This window comes from Mustela erminea, chromosome X (assembly GCF_009829155.1).
Source record: "Mustela erminea isolate mMusErm1 chromosome X, mMusErm1.Pri, whole genome shotgun sequence".
NCBI classification, from domain to species: Eukaryota; Metazoa; Chordata; class Mammalia; order Carnivora; family Mustelidae; genus Mustela; species Mustela erminea.
In genome coordinates this window covers 92,163,744-92,177,322 of record NC_045635.1, presented here as the reverse complement: position 1 = coordinate 92,177,322, position 13,579 = coordinate 92,163,744, and the positions used below count along the sequence as shown (strand labels likewise).

General features: G+C 44.0%; 1 protein-coding gene across 6 annotated transcripts in view; it reads left to right on the top strand.

Annotated features, from left to right (window-relative positions):
- Positions 1–13,579, top strand: part of CHRDL1 (chordin like 1) — a 120,845-nt gene that overhangs the window by 93,748 nt on the left and 13,518 nt on the right. For all 6 annotated transcript variants that reach the window (XM_032331188.1, XM_032331184.1, XM_032331186.1 and 3 more), the window contains exons 7-8: positions 3,181–3,248; positions 10,201–10,369. In XM_032331188.1, coding sequence (XP_032187079.1) covers positions 3,181–3,248; positions 10,201–10,369 — 237 coding nt within the window. The remainder of the gene's footprint in view (positions 1–3,180; positions 3,249–10,200; positions 10,370–13,579) is intronic.

Here is a 13,579-nt window from a genome sequence, read left to right as displayed (position 1 = left end):
CAAAGAAGATTCTTCCAATTTAACTATCGTTTAAATGATAAAGAATGACTCCTTACATACAGAACACTCCAGCTTAGAGAATGCCATTTCGATGGCATCAGAAGCTCAGTCATTTCTACTTGAGAGGATATGTACACGAGTAATGGTTCCAGGAGCTTTTAACTGAAGTGAAATGATTTCAACTGAGGCACGCACGTGTGCCTGCAAATGCTTAGGTGTTGTGACACATTTCTCTGAACTTGGGTTATAGGACATTAGTCCTCTGCTCCCATGCCATCTGATCTCTCTGTTCACTTAACAGGGACTACTTGCTTCAGAGTTCTACGTGGAAAAAAAAAAGTAAAGTATTTCAGGACACTATCTAAAAGCCCTTTCAAGACTCTAGGGTCTTAATGCAATAAATGGAACTTCTCAAAAGGTCATGCTAAGTAAACCTTCCATGTCAGTACCAACCATTAAATCTATGTTTGTGAAGGACGTGTTTGGTGATGAGAGCTCTTCTCTTATTTTTCCTTTGTGATTTATTCTCTTTGGGCTACTTAGATTGGGCCCCAAAACACATTCCATGGCTTTTCCATTTTGTTCTGCCATTTGCTGGTGAATCTCTTCTGGTTTCCAGTCTTCTCTTGGGTCCCCTATTTTCATCTGGCTCATGACAAAGCTTGGACTCACCACGCTGCCAGTGCAAAGGGACTGAGTACATTTAAGTTCATCCCTATTCATTCACTTCAAGGGCAGTGCCATTTCCCAGCTGTTCAGATTTGCAAGCCTAGCAAAATTTTTTTTAAGATTTATGTATTTACTTTAGAAAGAGAGCGAGAACAGGGAAGGGGCAGAAAGAGAGGGAGAGAGGATCCTCAAGGAAACTCCCCTCTGAGCATGGAGCCTGACAGATGCAGGGCTCAATTCCCGGAACCTGAGATCGTGACCTGAGCTGAAATCAAGAGTCAGACATTTAACCAACTGCACCACCCAGGCGTCCTCCCCTCCACCCATGACCATAGCATCCTTTTACACTATTTTCTCTTTTGCCATCCTCCTCTTTTATCAGATCTCCCATCAGGATCATATCATTGCCTTTTTATCTGAAGTAGTCTGATTTGCCCCTTCCCCATGATTTCAGAGATTCTCAGGGCCTGTCACATATTACTACAAACAGCCTCCCAGATTCCAATTGCCCCCCAGGTAGGAGACACTCCATCGCCAGGAGAAGCTGCCATAAATCACCATCTTTTACTGTAGGAACCTCTACATAAAAATTGGTTACAGGATAAAATGTGAATTCTTCAGCCTCTTTCTGAAGTCACACAGCAATTATTTACCACCTTTATTTACATCAACGACCAGGCTTCTCCCCTCCCTCTCTCTTTCCTTGACTCCCTTTCCTCTTCACCCCTCCTCCTTTCTTTCCACCATCCCCATTTCTCTTGTTTCACACCTGAACTCTCTACTCCAGCCACACCTTGCAGGCTGTCTTCAGTGTGTTCCTTGCCATTTCCAAAGCTCTGAGAGAACATGAGAGCGGGGAGGGCCAGAGGGAGAAGCAGACTCCACACTGAGTGGGGAGCCCAATGTGGGGCTCAATCTGGCAACTCCAGGATCATGACCTGAGCAGAAGGCAGATGCTTAGCCGAATGAGCCGCCCGGTGCCTCTCTCCCAAGCGCATCTTGATGATTCATATTTTTTTCCATGAGATGATCTTTAAATCATGAAGGGTTAAAGCCATAACACCATTATATATCACTACCTTATAACATTGCTATCAAAGGAATTTTGAGGTCCTTTGTAAGTCCTAAAAGCCAATGATATTACCTAATTTTCCCTCAGTACTACAATCCCCTTGAACCAGTAACATGTTACTATGTCCAAGTGGGTTTTGAAAGCTCATGGGGTAAATTCAAATAGAAAATTCTTCATGCTGCTACTTTCTGATATTTCCTGCTATCCTGTGAAATACATGTCTTAACTGATACTGAGAGTAAGACCCAGCTCTTCCCATCGACTCACTTGGTCATCAGTAACACAAGGTAATATCCTTGGAAATTGTCCTGTGGTTTGTGATCTTTAATTGGTTGAGGAATATCTCTGTCTGTGGTATGTTGTTCTCAAGGCTAAAGGTAGGATCTTCCTCCCAAAAGAAGTTACTCTGGCAATGAGGCAATGATAAGTGTTCACTCTTCAGAGAATGGACACACAGACCCAGAAGAAGGTATCTCGGGCAAAAACAGAGGAGTACAACTTGGATATTGGTTAGGTCAACATTCTAGCCACCATGAGATTAACCTTAACTTTCAGACCAGGTCATAACTTCTCAGAGACATCAGGGTTAATTTAAAAAATTATGACAGACCAAATCCTTGAAATTCTCATTTTAGAAGGGTAGTTTAAACACAAGTTAAGTACGAACTGCAAGATACTGAACTGACACTGGAATAAAGGAAGCAAAAGTGAGGGTGATGGCTATATCACAATGGAAAGTGATTATTCTCCCTTTTGTTTCCCAAATTTTGTACAGTGTGAATGGATGGGGCTCCTGGGTGGTTTACTCAGCTAAGTGACAGCCTTCAGCTCGGGTCATGATCCTGGGGTTCTAGGGATCGAGTCCCACATCCGGCTCTCTGCCCAGTGGACAACATGCTTCTCCCTCTCCCTCTGCCCCTTCTGTTGCTTGTGCTTGCTCCCTCTCTCTCTTTCTCTCTCTCTCTCTCTCTCTCTCTCTCAAATAAGTAAATAAAAATCTTAAAAAATAAAATTTTAAAAAGTGACAACTTTCTTCAGAGTTGTTTTTAAAAATTGAGACAGATACAGAGAGAAATCTTTCCAGGTCACTTTATAAAGGACAGCCATTTTTTTTTTTTTCAGAAAGGAGAGAGAGACAGAGACAGAGAGAGATGGGGGAAGTGGCAGAGAGACAGACTCTTGAGCAAGCTTCATACCCAGCATGGAGCCTGATGCGGGGCTTAATCCCGTGACCCTGAGATCATGACCTGTGCCAAAATCAAGAATCAGACCCCCAACTGACTGAGACACCAGGGTGCCCGGAAGGATGGCCATTTTAACTACATTTAAAATGTCTGGAGAAATTTGGGATCATAGAACCAAAAATGTGGCTAGGTCACAAGGGTGATGGTTTTCCCTTCTAAGTATGTATGACTCTGTCTTTATTTTGTAATAAACAGGGGATGGAGAATTGTCGTGGGAACATTCTGATGGTGATATCTTCCGGCAACCTGCCAACAGAGAAGCAGTAAGTGTGAATAGCTCAAATAATTCAACCCTCCCCAGCACCAGGCCAGACTTTCCTCTCTCCATGGCTATTATCCCAGCAACTCCATAAAAGGGCCCATTTCTAACACCACTGCTCTTTCCCTTTCCTCGGAAAATTAGACAGCATTATCACCAAACTCTAGCCATTTAAGTACACTGTATAGTTGGTTACTAGGGCCAGGACGTGAACACACAGAAATCACAGCCCCAGCCCTTAAGTACTTGCCGTCTAGATCCAAAGTTGGTAGCCTTTCGGGATGGTTTGCCAAATTTTTGTCTTCTGGAAGGAAAGCAGGTGACTATGTCTGTCCTCAGTAGTGAGGACCTTCTGTAGGACTGTAAGGTAGGTCTGTCCATCCTTTTGGCAGAGGTACTATGATCGCTTCTCGGCCTTTTGGCTAAGATCAAGTGTGACAGAGGTACCATGGACATGTCTCCATAAAGCCTTTCCTAAGCCTTAGGCTCTCAGTCACACAGCTGCAAGAGAGAAAAAGAAGCAGGTCGCATACTCCTTCTCCACTCTGCAGCATCTCATTTCCATTGTTAGTGCTAACCTCATAGAAAGCCTCTCTGTGTATACAACAGCATCTCTCGTCCCTGTGTATTTCAAAGTAATTGACAAAATGCCATCCTTTTATCAAAAACATATGTCAAAATACAGCCATACCTCAAACTTCTTAAAATCTGAAAAGGAGATGTTCCAGTTCAGGGAAACTATCATACAGAAGGATTTATGAAAGTGTACAAAATGTATGAAGGTGCTCATGGTACATACATGGACATTCATTGGACCCTGGTACCAAAAAAAAATGTATAGGGCATTCAGTGCAGCATTATTTTCCTAAGAGCAAAACAAATGGAAGGAACCCAAACGTAAGCAATAGGGACTTGGTTGAATACACCCAATTTGTGGGACACGGTGCTGTTGTTAAAAAGAATGCAAAACATTGAAGGGAACTTGAGTGGAGGGATCCCCAAGATTTATTATGTAAACAAAGCAAGGTGCAAGAGACAACTTCTACTATCATTTACTTATGTAAAAATTGCAAGTGTGTGCGTGTGCATGAATGAGTACTTATGGAAAGATCTGGAAGATCATATAACAACACATTACGAGTGGTAATCTCAAAGGGGTGGAAATGGGCAGGGGAAGGAGAGAGCGTGATTTTTTACTCTATCTATTCTGTATCATTGGATATTTTTCTTTAAAAAAATATTTTATTTATTTGAGAGAAAGAGCACAAATGGGGTGAGGATCAGAGGGAGAAGCAGAGCCTGATGTAGGACTCGATCCTGGGACTCCAGGACCGTGACCTGAGCTGAAGGCAGATGCTTAATGACTAAACCACCCAGGTACCTCCATCGGATGTTTTTCAATGAGCATCGATTAATTTTGCAGTATATAACATTTAAAATTTTTTTATCTTCTGGAATTAGTTCTCAACAAGCATTGTGTAGAAGTCCAGAGCCTAAGGAATTATGGGGCAAACTCAAAGATAAGAAAGTGTGAGGAAGGTGTTTGTGGGACCCTAATAAAATGGCCAATATAAACTTCCCAGTGTTTCTTCTGCCTTCTGTGCAAGTTGAAGCAATATCTATGTGCTTTCTTCTCTGGTCCTGTCATTTTGACACTGCTGTTTCTGTTTCTCTACCTGTGGGTCAGGTAGAGAACAACACTATGGATATCTCAAAACAAGCAGCACTCCTGCAAGAGAGGGTGGGCTCCCCAGTTTGCAAGTTCATGTGGATCCCGAGGGTGGGGAAAGTAAGTGGTGGGGATTCAGGAGGGCATGAGTGCCAGGTGTTGTATGGAAGTGTGGAATCACTACATTGTACACCTGTAACTCATATGTCACTGTAGGTTCATCCACTGGAATTTGAATAAAAATGTAAAAAAATTTTAAGAAGCTTTTCTCCATCTACCTCTATCTGCTTTATAGGAAGTGAGATGCCTTCCAGATCTTAACAGATGATGCCAGTCTCCATCTTCTGTGTTGTCAATTTCCTCCTTTAATCCACCCTCATTTTTTATTGTGGGAGGACATTGAGAATGACTAAATTCATGGCCACCAACCACATGCCATTCTCCCTGAATTTGGGTCTCAGACACCTTAAGCTGGGTGCTTGGATCCCAATGTTAAGTGTTGCGGCAAGCTCGGAGGTCCTGCTGGTAAGGCTATTAATGTGCCTTTCTTCTTGACTTCATTTTATGCTGCCTCCAACTCCACCTTTGTCCTTCCATCTTGTCCTTCTTCCAAAACTGCTGGAGATTGGGCTGAACTTAATCCCATACTTCCTGTAGCAAAAGAGGTCAAATTCAGAATGCCTTGAAATAGTTATTGATTTTCAAAGGAATTCAAGACCTATCTTTAGAAACAAACATTGGGGCCCGGTAGACAAAAATATCCAGATGGTTCCACTTTATGATAAATAAATATTTTCCTTTGTTCCAAAAGGGTAAATGTTGTGGGATGTGATTTGAATAATAAATAGTATCTGTAGTAATAGAAAAATATGTACCTGGCACATAGTAGGCACCCAAGAAATACGTGTTGAAGAAAGGGATGTGGAAGGTGGAGTGAAATGTGTGTGAGGGGCTTCTCATGAATGTTAATGTGCTTTGGGAATTTGTCCCATATAAGAGAGAGGTACTTCGAACTCATTGCTGCCTCTTGACCAGCCAAAAATTAGAAGGTAGGAGAAGCCCTTCGGGATATCCTTTGCAGGCCCAACTGTCTGTATGGGATCAAAAAAGGCAACCTTAACAACACATTGCCAATTCGGTAGCCTGTCACTTTAATAGAGCATTCCTACTTACAGGGAACCATGGAAAACCTCAGTTCGATAGGAACACAGGTAATGGCTCTATTTCAGCAAGTGGGTTGAAAACCATCCATTTTACCAAATTTTATGAAGTGTACACGAGGGAGAACCAGTGGCTTAATTATGGCTCCTTTGGAAAATCCTAAACAGGTTTCTGTTCGGTTTCCAGATCATAATTTCACATTTACTGGTCCTGGTACCATGGGGGTGTGTGTGTGTGTGTGTGTGTGTGTGTGTGTTGTAGGGAGGGAGAAGTAGACACAGGGTGGAAAGCCAAAACATGAAAGCAAGCAGAATTTTGTTTTGGATGACAGCCAAACTCTGATTTTGTCCCCAAAAGATTACTCAGAGATTAACCATTAGAAAAGCGAAAGCTTTAAGGATAGAAACAATAGGAAACAGAAATCCGTGTCTCATTCACATTGTCAGAACAATAGTTTGGAAAGGAAACTGGCCCAAGTGTCTCCCAGACAGGAATGGTCCCAGGGGGCCAGTGATGAAGCTATAACAGACTTACGGCCGTGTGAATTACTACACATTCTGAAGACATTTTTTTAAAGGTTTTATTTATTTGTTTGACAGAGAGAGAGAGAGTACAAGCAGGGGGAGCAGCCAAGTGCTGAGCAGGGAGCCCGATTCAGGGCTCGATCCCAGGACCCCGGGATCATGACCTGGGCTGAAGACAGGAACTTAAGCGACCTGGGTGCCTCTCTGAAGACATTTTTTTAATTAAATTTTTTTAAATTTTATTTTGTGATAACTTCAAATTCACAGCCATGAAGTCACTTCAAAGACTTTTCCTGAACTGTCCTGTTTTCCTGTCTCTGCCAGTATAACCCTTCCCTCTTAGGACAAGTAAGGAAGAAATTCCTGGAGAACTTTCTGCAGTTATGGGGGCTGTCCAACCATCAGAAAAAAAATGTGTGAGAACCACCTAAAAATCCTGAGAGAAGGGCGACTGGCTAGTTCAATTGGAGGAGCTTGTGACCCTTGATCTCCGGGTTGTGAGTTTGAGCCCCACGTTGTGTGTACAAAGGTCTTCAGTAAGATAGACAGACAGACAGAGAGACAAACAGACCAATCTTTAAAAAAAAAAAAAAAGCCTGAGAGAATTATCAGCACGTCAAGTCGGGAAATCAAATAATGCCAAAATACAGAACAGAATAAAACAAAGCCTAGCTACATGGCCACTTCTACCTGACTACACTTGACCTGCTCTCTCAAGCAGGCTCTTCACAGCTGGGTTTGAAGATAAGCTCCAGTTTGTTAATGTCTTTTTCTCTTTCTCCCTGAAAAAGGTCAGAATGGTCTCTGGTAACCTCTTCCGTTCCTTTGTTTAGGAGAACAACTTTTAAAAGAGCCATTACCCTCAAATCCAGATCACACATTGCCACCCCCACCCCCAGGTTGTGAACACTGTAGTGGACTTTTTATCTTTTTTTAAAGATTTTATGTATTTATTTCACAGAGAGAAAAAGGGAGAGAGAGAAAGCACAGGAGGGGCAGAGGGAGAGAGAGAAGCAGGCTCCCCACTGAGCAGAGAGCCCAACACAGGGCTCTATCCCAAGACTGTCACAAGTTGGCAGAGAGGCAGGAAGAGAGACAGGAAGGGAAGCCGGCTCCCTGCTAAGCAGAGAGCCCAATGCGGGACTCGATCCCAGGATCCTGGGATCAGGACTCGAGCTGAAGGCAGATGCTTAACCAACTGAGCCACCCAGGCACTCCTGGACTTTGTTCTTTTCACAGACTTTTTTTTTTCTTTCAAGTTTTATTTCTTTGAGGTGGGGAGGGGCAGAAGTAGAAACCCTCAGGCAGACTCCCCGCTGAGTGCAGAGCCTGACCTGGGGCTCGATCCCAGAACTCCGAGTTCATGACCTGAGCTGAAACCAAGAGTCGGATGCTTAGCCGACTGAGCCACCCAGGCACCCCCGTCTTAGCCGACTTTGATATTTTCTTCAGAGCAGCTGTTTGCAGCCCGCTGAGCTTGACCACACATTCCCTCTCCCACTCTCTCCTTCCTTTTTTTCCTCCTGTTCATCTTCCTCTCCACTCTGCACGCCCGTCCCTACTCCCCTGCCATCTCCAAAAACTCCATCTTCACTGTCACCCTAAATAAAACCCTGCTCCTCTTTGGCCTTGGTTTCTCTTTCTATAAAACAAAAGCCTTAAACAAGGTGAGATTCTGGCAGACGATCAAAATCCTTGAGGGTTTTGTTTGTTTGTTTGTTTGTTTGGGTTTTGAATCTTTTTTTTCTGCCCTTACCCTATGTCCAGGGTCTCAGGCCTGGTACCAAAGAAGAGCTTTTCACTTCGTTCGCACCCTCACGAATCAGAGAACTTCTTGTACTTGCTGCTCATCCTGGGTCAGCGACCTTTTCTCTTGCAATTTCTAGCCCCGTTGAACTCCCACCCTTAAGTATCATCGGTAGGACACCCACCAGCCAAACTGTCGTCTCTGTGTTCCTTTGGCAAAACTTTGCCAGACTCCAGAAAGGACAGAACAATCTGTAATGGTCTTTGTGGAATGTGAGTGAAAAGGACATATAAGCCATTGTGGGAATGAAAAATATTTGCACTGAGAATCCCATCTGTGTACATGATAATAAACTGATGCAAAGTCTTATTTGTGTGAGATTTTCTAGCGATGTACCAGCATGGACTCTTCTTAGATTTAGAGAGTTATGTTCTTTTTCTCTTACTCCAGCTCCTGTTCTCTCTCCCCTTCTCCCACCAACACCTCCCCCACCAATAGAACAATACTGATTCCCAAAGCTCAGTTTGCAACATGTGTGTCCAAGATCCCCTGTCATTTCTAACACTGAATATAAGGATCTAACAGCCTGCAAAAGATTTTTTAGTGGGTCACCCTTCCTTTACCCCAACAGTCGCCCCCAAAACACAGTGTTATTTATTTGGCTTTTCGCTTTAGGGTCTAGTCTTCATTCATTCCAACTTCCTCTGCCTTCATGTTCCCTCAGCTCCTGGGAGATGGGTGGATAAGAGCTTGGTGGGTTCATCATGTATAGAACCCTTGCCGAGAGAGCAGTGGTTCTATAATTTAGACTATAGGACTCTAAGCATTCATTAGGGACCACAGCATTCATTCATTCATTCATCCGATGAGTGTTTAATGAGCCCCTTCTACATGCTGATCACTGTTTCGGGCTGGAGATCTAGCAGTGACAGCAAAACAAAACCCTCACCTCTAGCTAACATCCTGGTACTCTCATACACTGTCAGTTATCCTACAAAATGTCCAGGGTATCTGTACTCTGCCCTATGATCTCATGCCATTGGCTGCATTGAGAGTCTCAGTGCATTTTATCTGGACTATCCTTAGGTCCCATCTCTTCCTTTCCAGTCCACCGTATACATGATTAGGGATCAATGTTTGGAAACACAGTTCTGATTATTTCCCTGCTTTACAAAAAAAAAAAAAAAAAAAACCTCAAAGGCTTCCACACTTTCTCCTCTGTCACCTACTGAATAAAGTCCCCTTGTTAGCCTGTCATTTTAAGTGCTTCATGATCTGGCTGCAACCCACTTTTGGAATGTTATCCTTCAACTGTTCCCTTTTATGGACTCTATGTTCTCTGCTACATATTCTCAACTTGGAAATGGCTGCCTGGAATATTCCCCACCAATTCTGCCTGTAAAAAAATTCTGTCCACCCTTCATGGCCCAGGTCACAAACCCTCCCCCACCAGTTCTCTTTCTCTTCTTACTTTGCACAGCAATTGATACTTTCCCTGTGGCCTCTGTCCCACCTTGTGTTGCAGGCTAGTACCTTACTTGTTACACATAAAATTCTTGGGGACAAGAAGAACACTTTATTTCCCTTTAATTGGCTGTTTGCTCCCTCCGAGGTTTGTCAGTGATGCTCACCCAGTCTCCTGGAAGAAGAGAGAGAAATCTCAGCGTGTCGTCAAAGCTACTCCTCCCTCATATCCTCATGTGGCTACTGGTGTGGGTGGACACATAGTTAATTTAGGATCAGAGCTCAGGTCATCACTACAGTTCATGAAAGGGCTGCAGCCGTGTGTGTCAGGCCCTTCCTGCCTTCTCTCTGGTGGCATTGGGGGACTGAGTTTGTCCTTGTCGTTTTACAGAGACATTCCTACCACCGCTCTCACTATGACTCTCCACCAAGCCGACAGGCTGGAGGGCTGCCCCGCTTTCCTGGGGCCAGAAGCCACCGAGGAGCTCTTATGGATTCTCAGCAAGCATCGGGCACCATCGTGCAGATTGTCATCAACAACAAACACAAGCACGGACAGGGTAAGGAACACACTCCCTCGGTACCATATCCACAGCAGGATTTCCATGCCTTACCCCCACCTCCCCACCTCCCCTCTCCCCACCATCTTTGGAGGGCTGGACCTAGAAAGGGCACTGTGTCCCAAGCATATCAGACAGTCACAAGAGCATCACTTATCATCAAGCCTCCAAGCGACTGTGGACAAGTGACCCTAAGAAACTGTCAGGATTTCCTTAAACACAGCCCGGAAGAGCTTAGTTTTTACTTCTGGTGTATCTGTCTTTATTTAGATCAAAAGGCAAGAAAGCAGTGAGCCTGACTCGGCCCCCAGCCTTTTTGCAGTTGCCCTAGGGGGTTGCAGGTCTTTGGGGGAAGTTGATTGGATCCTTAAAGGAAGGAGAGATTGTTTTCCCATTAGGCATTTTTAATGAGATTGTTTTAATGAGAGATTGTTTTCCCATTAGGTACCGATATTCACAGGTACTCAGCGCCAGACGCTTTGGAAGCCCGTAGCTCCGCACCTTAGAAATAGTGATTCTCATTCCTCAGGGTACCCAGGATTCTTCCCGGACCCCTTGCTAAAGATACCTATTCTCGGACCCCACGCTTAGAGATTCTAATTCACATGAGGCGATTGTCATTAGAAATGAGTAACCCAGTAAGAAATCCAGAAACATCCTGGCCAAGCACCAGAAGGACTGATCAAGTTAACACGGACATGCAGTCCCACTCAGCCAACCAGCTGGTTGAAACAGGCACCCACACATGTCTGTGGCCCCAGACCTTCCTGCGCAGAGCTCCCCGGCCTCCACCCCCACCCCAGTAGCGGGGGTTGGAGTGGGGAAGAGAAATTCAATCAAACAATTGACCGCTTCTTACTTTTTTAGGCATCATGTCAACCAGCTCTTCACAGCAAGAGCTCAGCTGGTTCCCTTTTACGAAACCACAAACATGTTTTGTTTCCTTTAAAGGAGAAACAAATCAAAGCCAGTTCCCTGAATGGGTTAAAAGTAATAAATTATTAAACCAAATGATTGAATAACACGGGTGAAAAACAATCCGTTACAAAGAGCTCCTACTATAAATCTCAACAAAGCTGGTCAAACCAAAGCTGGCTGATCACATCTGTTACGAGTTAGATGTAAATTTCAGATTACAGATAAAAAACATTGAATCGCTTTTGAAACTAACAGGCTTAAAAGAAGAACATGCAAAATAAAACTCTTAATAGAAAATGGTGATATATTAGAAGAATTGGAAATATTTACTATCGATCTGGCTTTGATTTGAAATGTATTATTTTTAAATTCCAAGGCATTCCAATATGAATTTATGAAATGTGGGGGAGGAGGGGGTAAAGATGCAGTTTGATTGTCAATCCAAAATTGTCTTCAGTAGATTCCATTTGCTCTGAAAGTATTTCAAAGCCTTAAAAAAAAAGAAAAAAGAAAAAAACCTGTGGGGTAATGGACTTTGAAAATCCTAAATCCCATAATTTCCACAGGCCTCTTCATTTTAGGGCAGAGGCTCATCCCTTGATTTATTCTGTGTCCTACAAAAGGCCAAGCTGGTTTACATTTTTTTATTGCTCCCATTGATTTGGATGCAGTGGTTCTTTCCTGACCTTTCTATTATAGTTCACTGCAGAATCACTTGTGCCCAGCCCCCACTCTCAATGCCCCAGCTGGATGATTTAAAATCATATCAAGAGTTCGTTCTTGGGGAGAAGGCTGCATTTCCCTCTAGAGCACTGACCTCCCACTCCTGCATCTTAGAGTGTAGGCTCTCACCTTGTCTAGACTGTTCCCTTAGTCGAAATGCTTAGGGGAGAGGGAAGCTGGTAATGTAACACTGGAGGTCCTGCTTGTCATTCTCCTTAGCTTTCCTCCTAACAGATGTGCTCCTCTGGGACGCATCTGCTTGGTCCCCTGCCTAAGTCAAAGAGGAGAAGTGATAGGACTCAGCTATTTTGAACTTGACTCCAGCCTAAATTTGCTTGAAGCAGACTACGTGCCTACCTTGATCAGATTGTCTAGGAGGGACGGTCACTGTCTTCCATGGAGAGAGGAGTGGTGGAGACAGGAGAAAGAAAACACATCTGGCCAGCTGTCAGGTGATTCCATCCCCAGCTCTGAGCCTCACAGTTCATGTGTCAACTCCCTGTCCTATCTCAGTATAAGTTTGGGAGCTTCTCTTGTTTAGGTTCTCAGGTTCTTGAAAATCTTCACATGGATTGACCTGCTAGAGTGCCTAGGACTCTAGCAGTACTTGCAAAGGACAGGAAAAGACAGCCAACATCATCCATATTTCCAAATGTGACCCAGTGGACTTGATGAGAAAGAAATAGCCCAATGATTCATCCTTCTGAGGCCATTGTCTTGCGGCCAAATCAGTCAGTTCCTAGAAACGCCCCAAGTGGGGCTCTTTCTCCCAGCCTAGCCCCGCCTCAAGTGATACAACCCACACTAGAGATGTTGTTGATCAGGATGCCGACAGGTCTCCCTGGGTATAATGAGGTGATGGGAATAATGAGAAACACACCCAGTCCCAGTCATGGCTTAAAATCTCCAGAATGTCTCAGCACTTTTAAAAAGAGAGAGAACTTATTCTCAGCCCTCCCTGTTTAAGCCCAGTAGAGTTCTTATATTGGAGCCTAGCTCCCTGCCTTACAGTGGGAGCCGGACTAGTTTTCGTTGGTTTGCATGGAAGGATGTTCCTGTGGCCCCTTTCCTTCATCAGCCCCTCAGCCTACAGCTCTCCCAAGGCACCTTAGAAAACATGGAGCCTGTGACTTCACTTCCCGCCCAACAAATGTGAGACCACCAAAGGCTATCTCTAGGCTAGGCAGTGATTCACTGCCATGGAATCTCTACAGCCACTGTGAGGTGGGGACCAGAGGATATTGCTGAAGATTAGACGCACAGAAGGCTCTTTCTTTCATGATCCTTTCCCTCTAGATCTTATATTAGTGCCTTCCTTCTCATGCCAGATGGGAGGCCAGTGCCATTAGCTCCATACCCATCTGTGTTGGTGGATCAGACTCTCATAGCCTGGGATATTTTGGAAGGATTTGCTTTGGGATCTGGAAATACTGGCCCTTTGAGAAGAGCAATAGTTTCTGCATTTAGCCTTTCTGGGCAACCAACATCTCTGGGAAATTTTCATGCCAGGAAGCCTATCTACTTGGGCCATAGAGATCTTTTGTAAAACTGCTGGTATTAAGGCTAAAT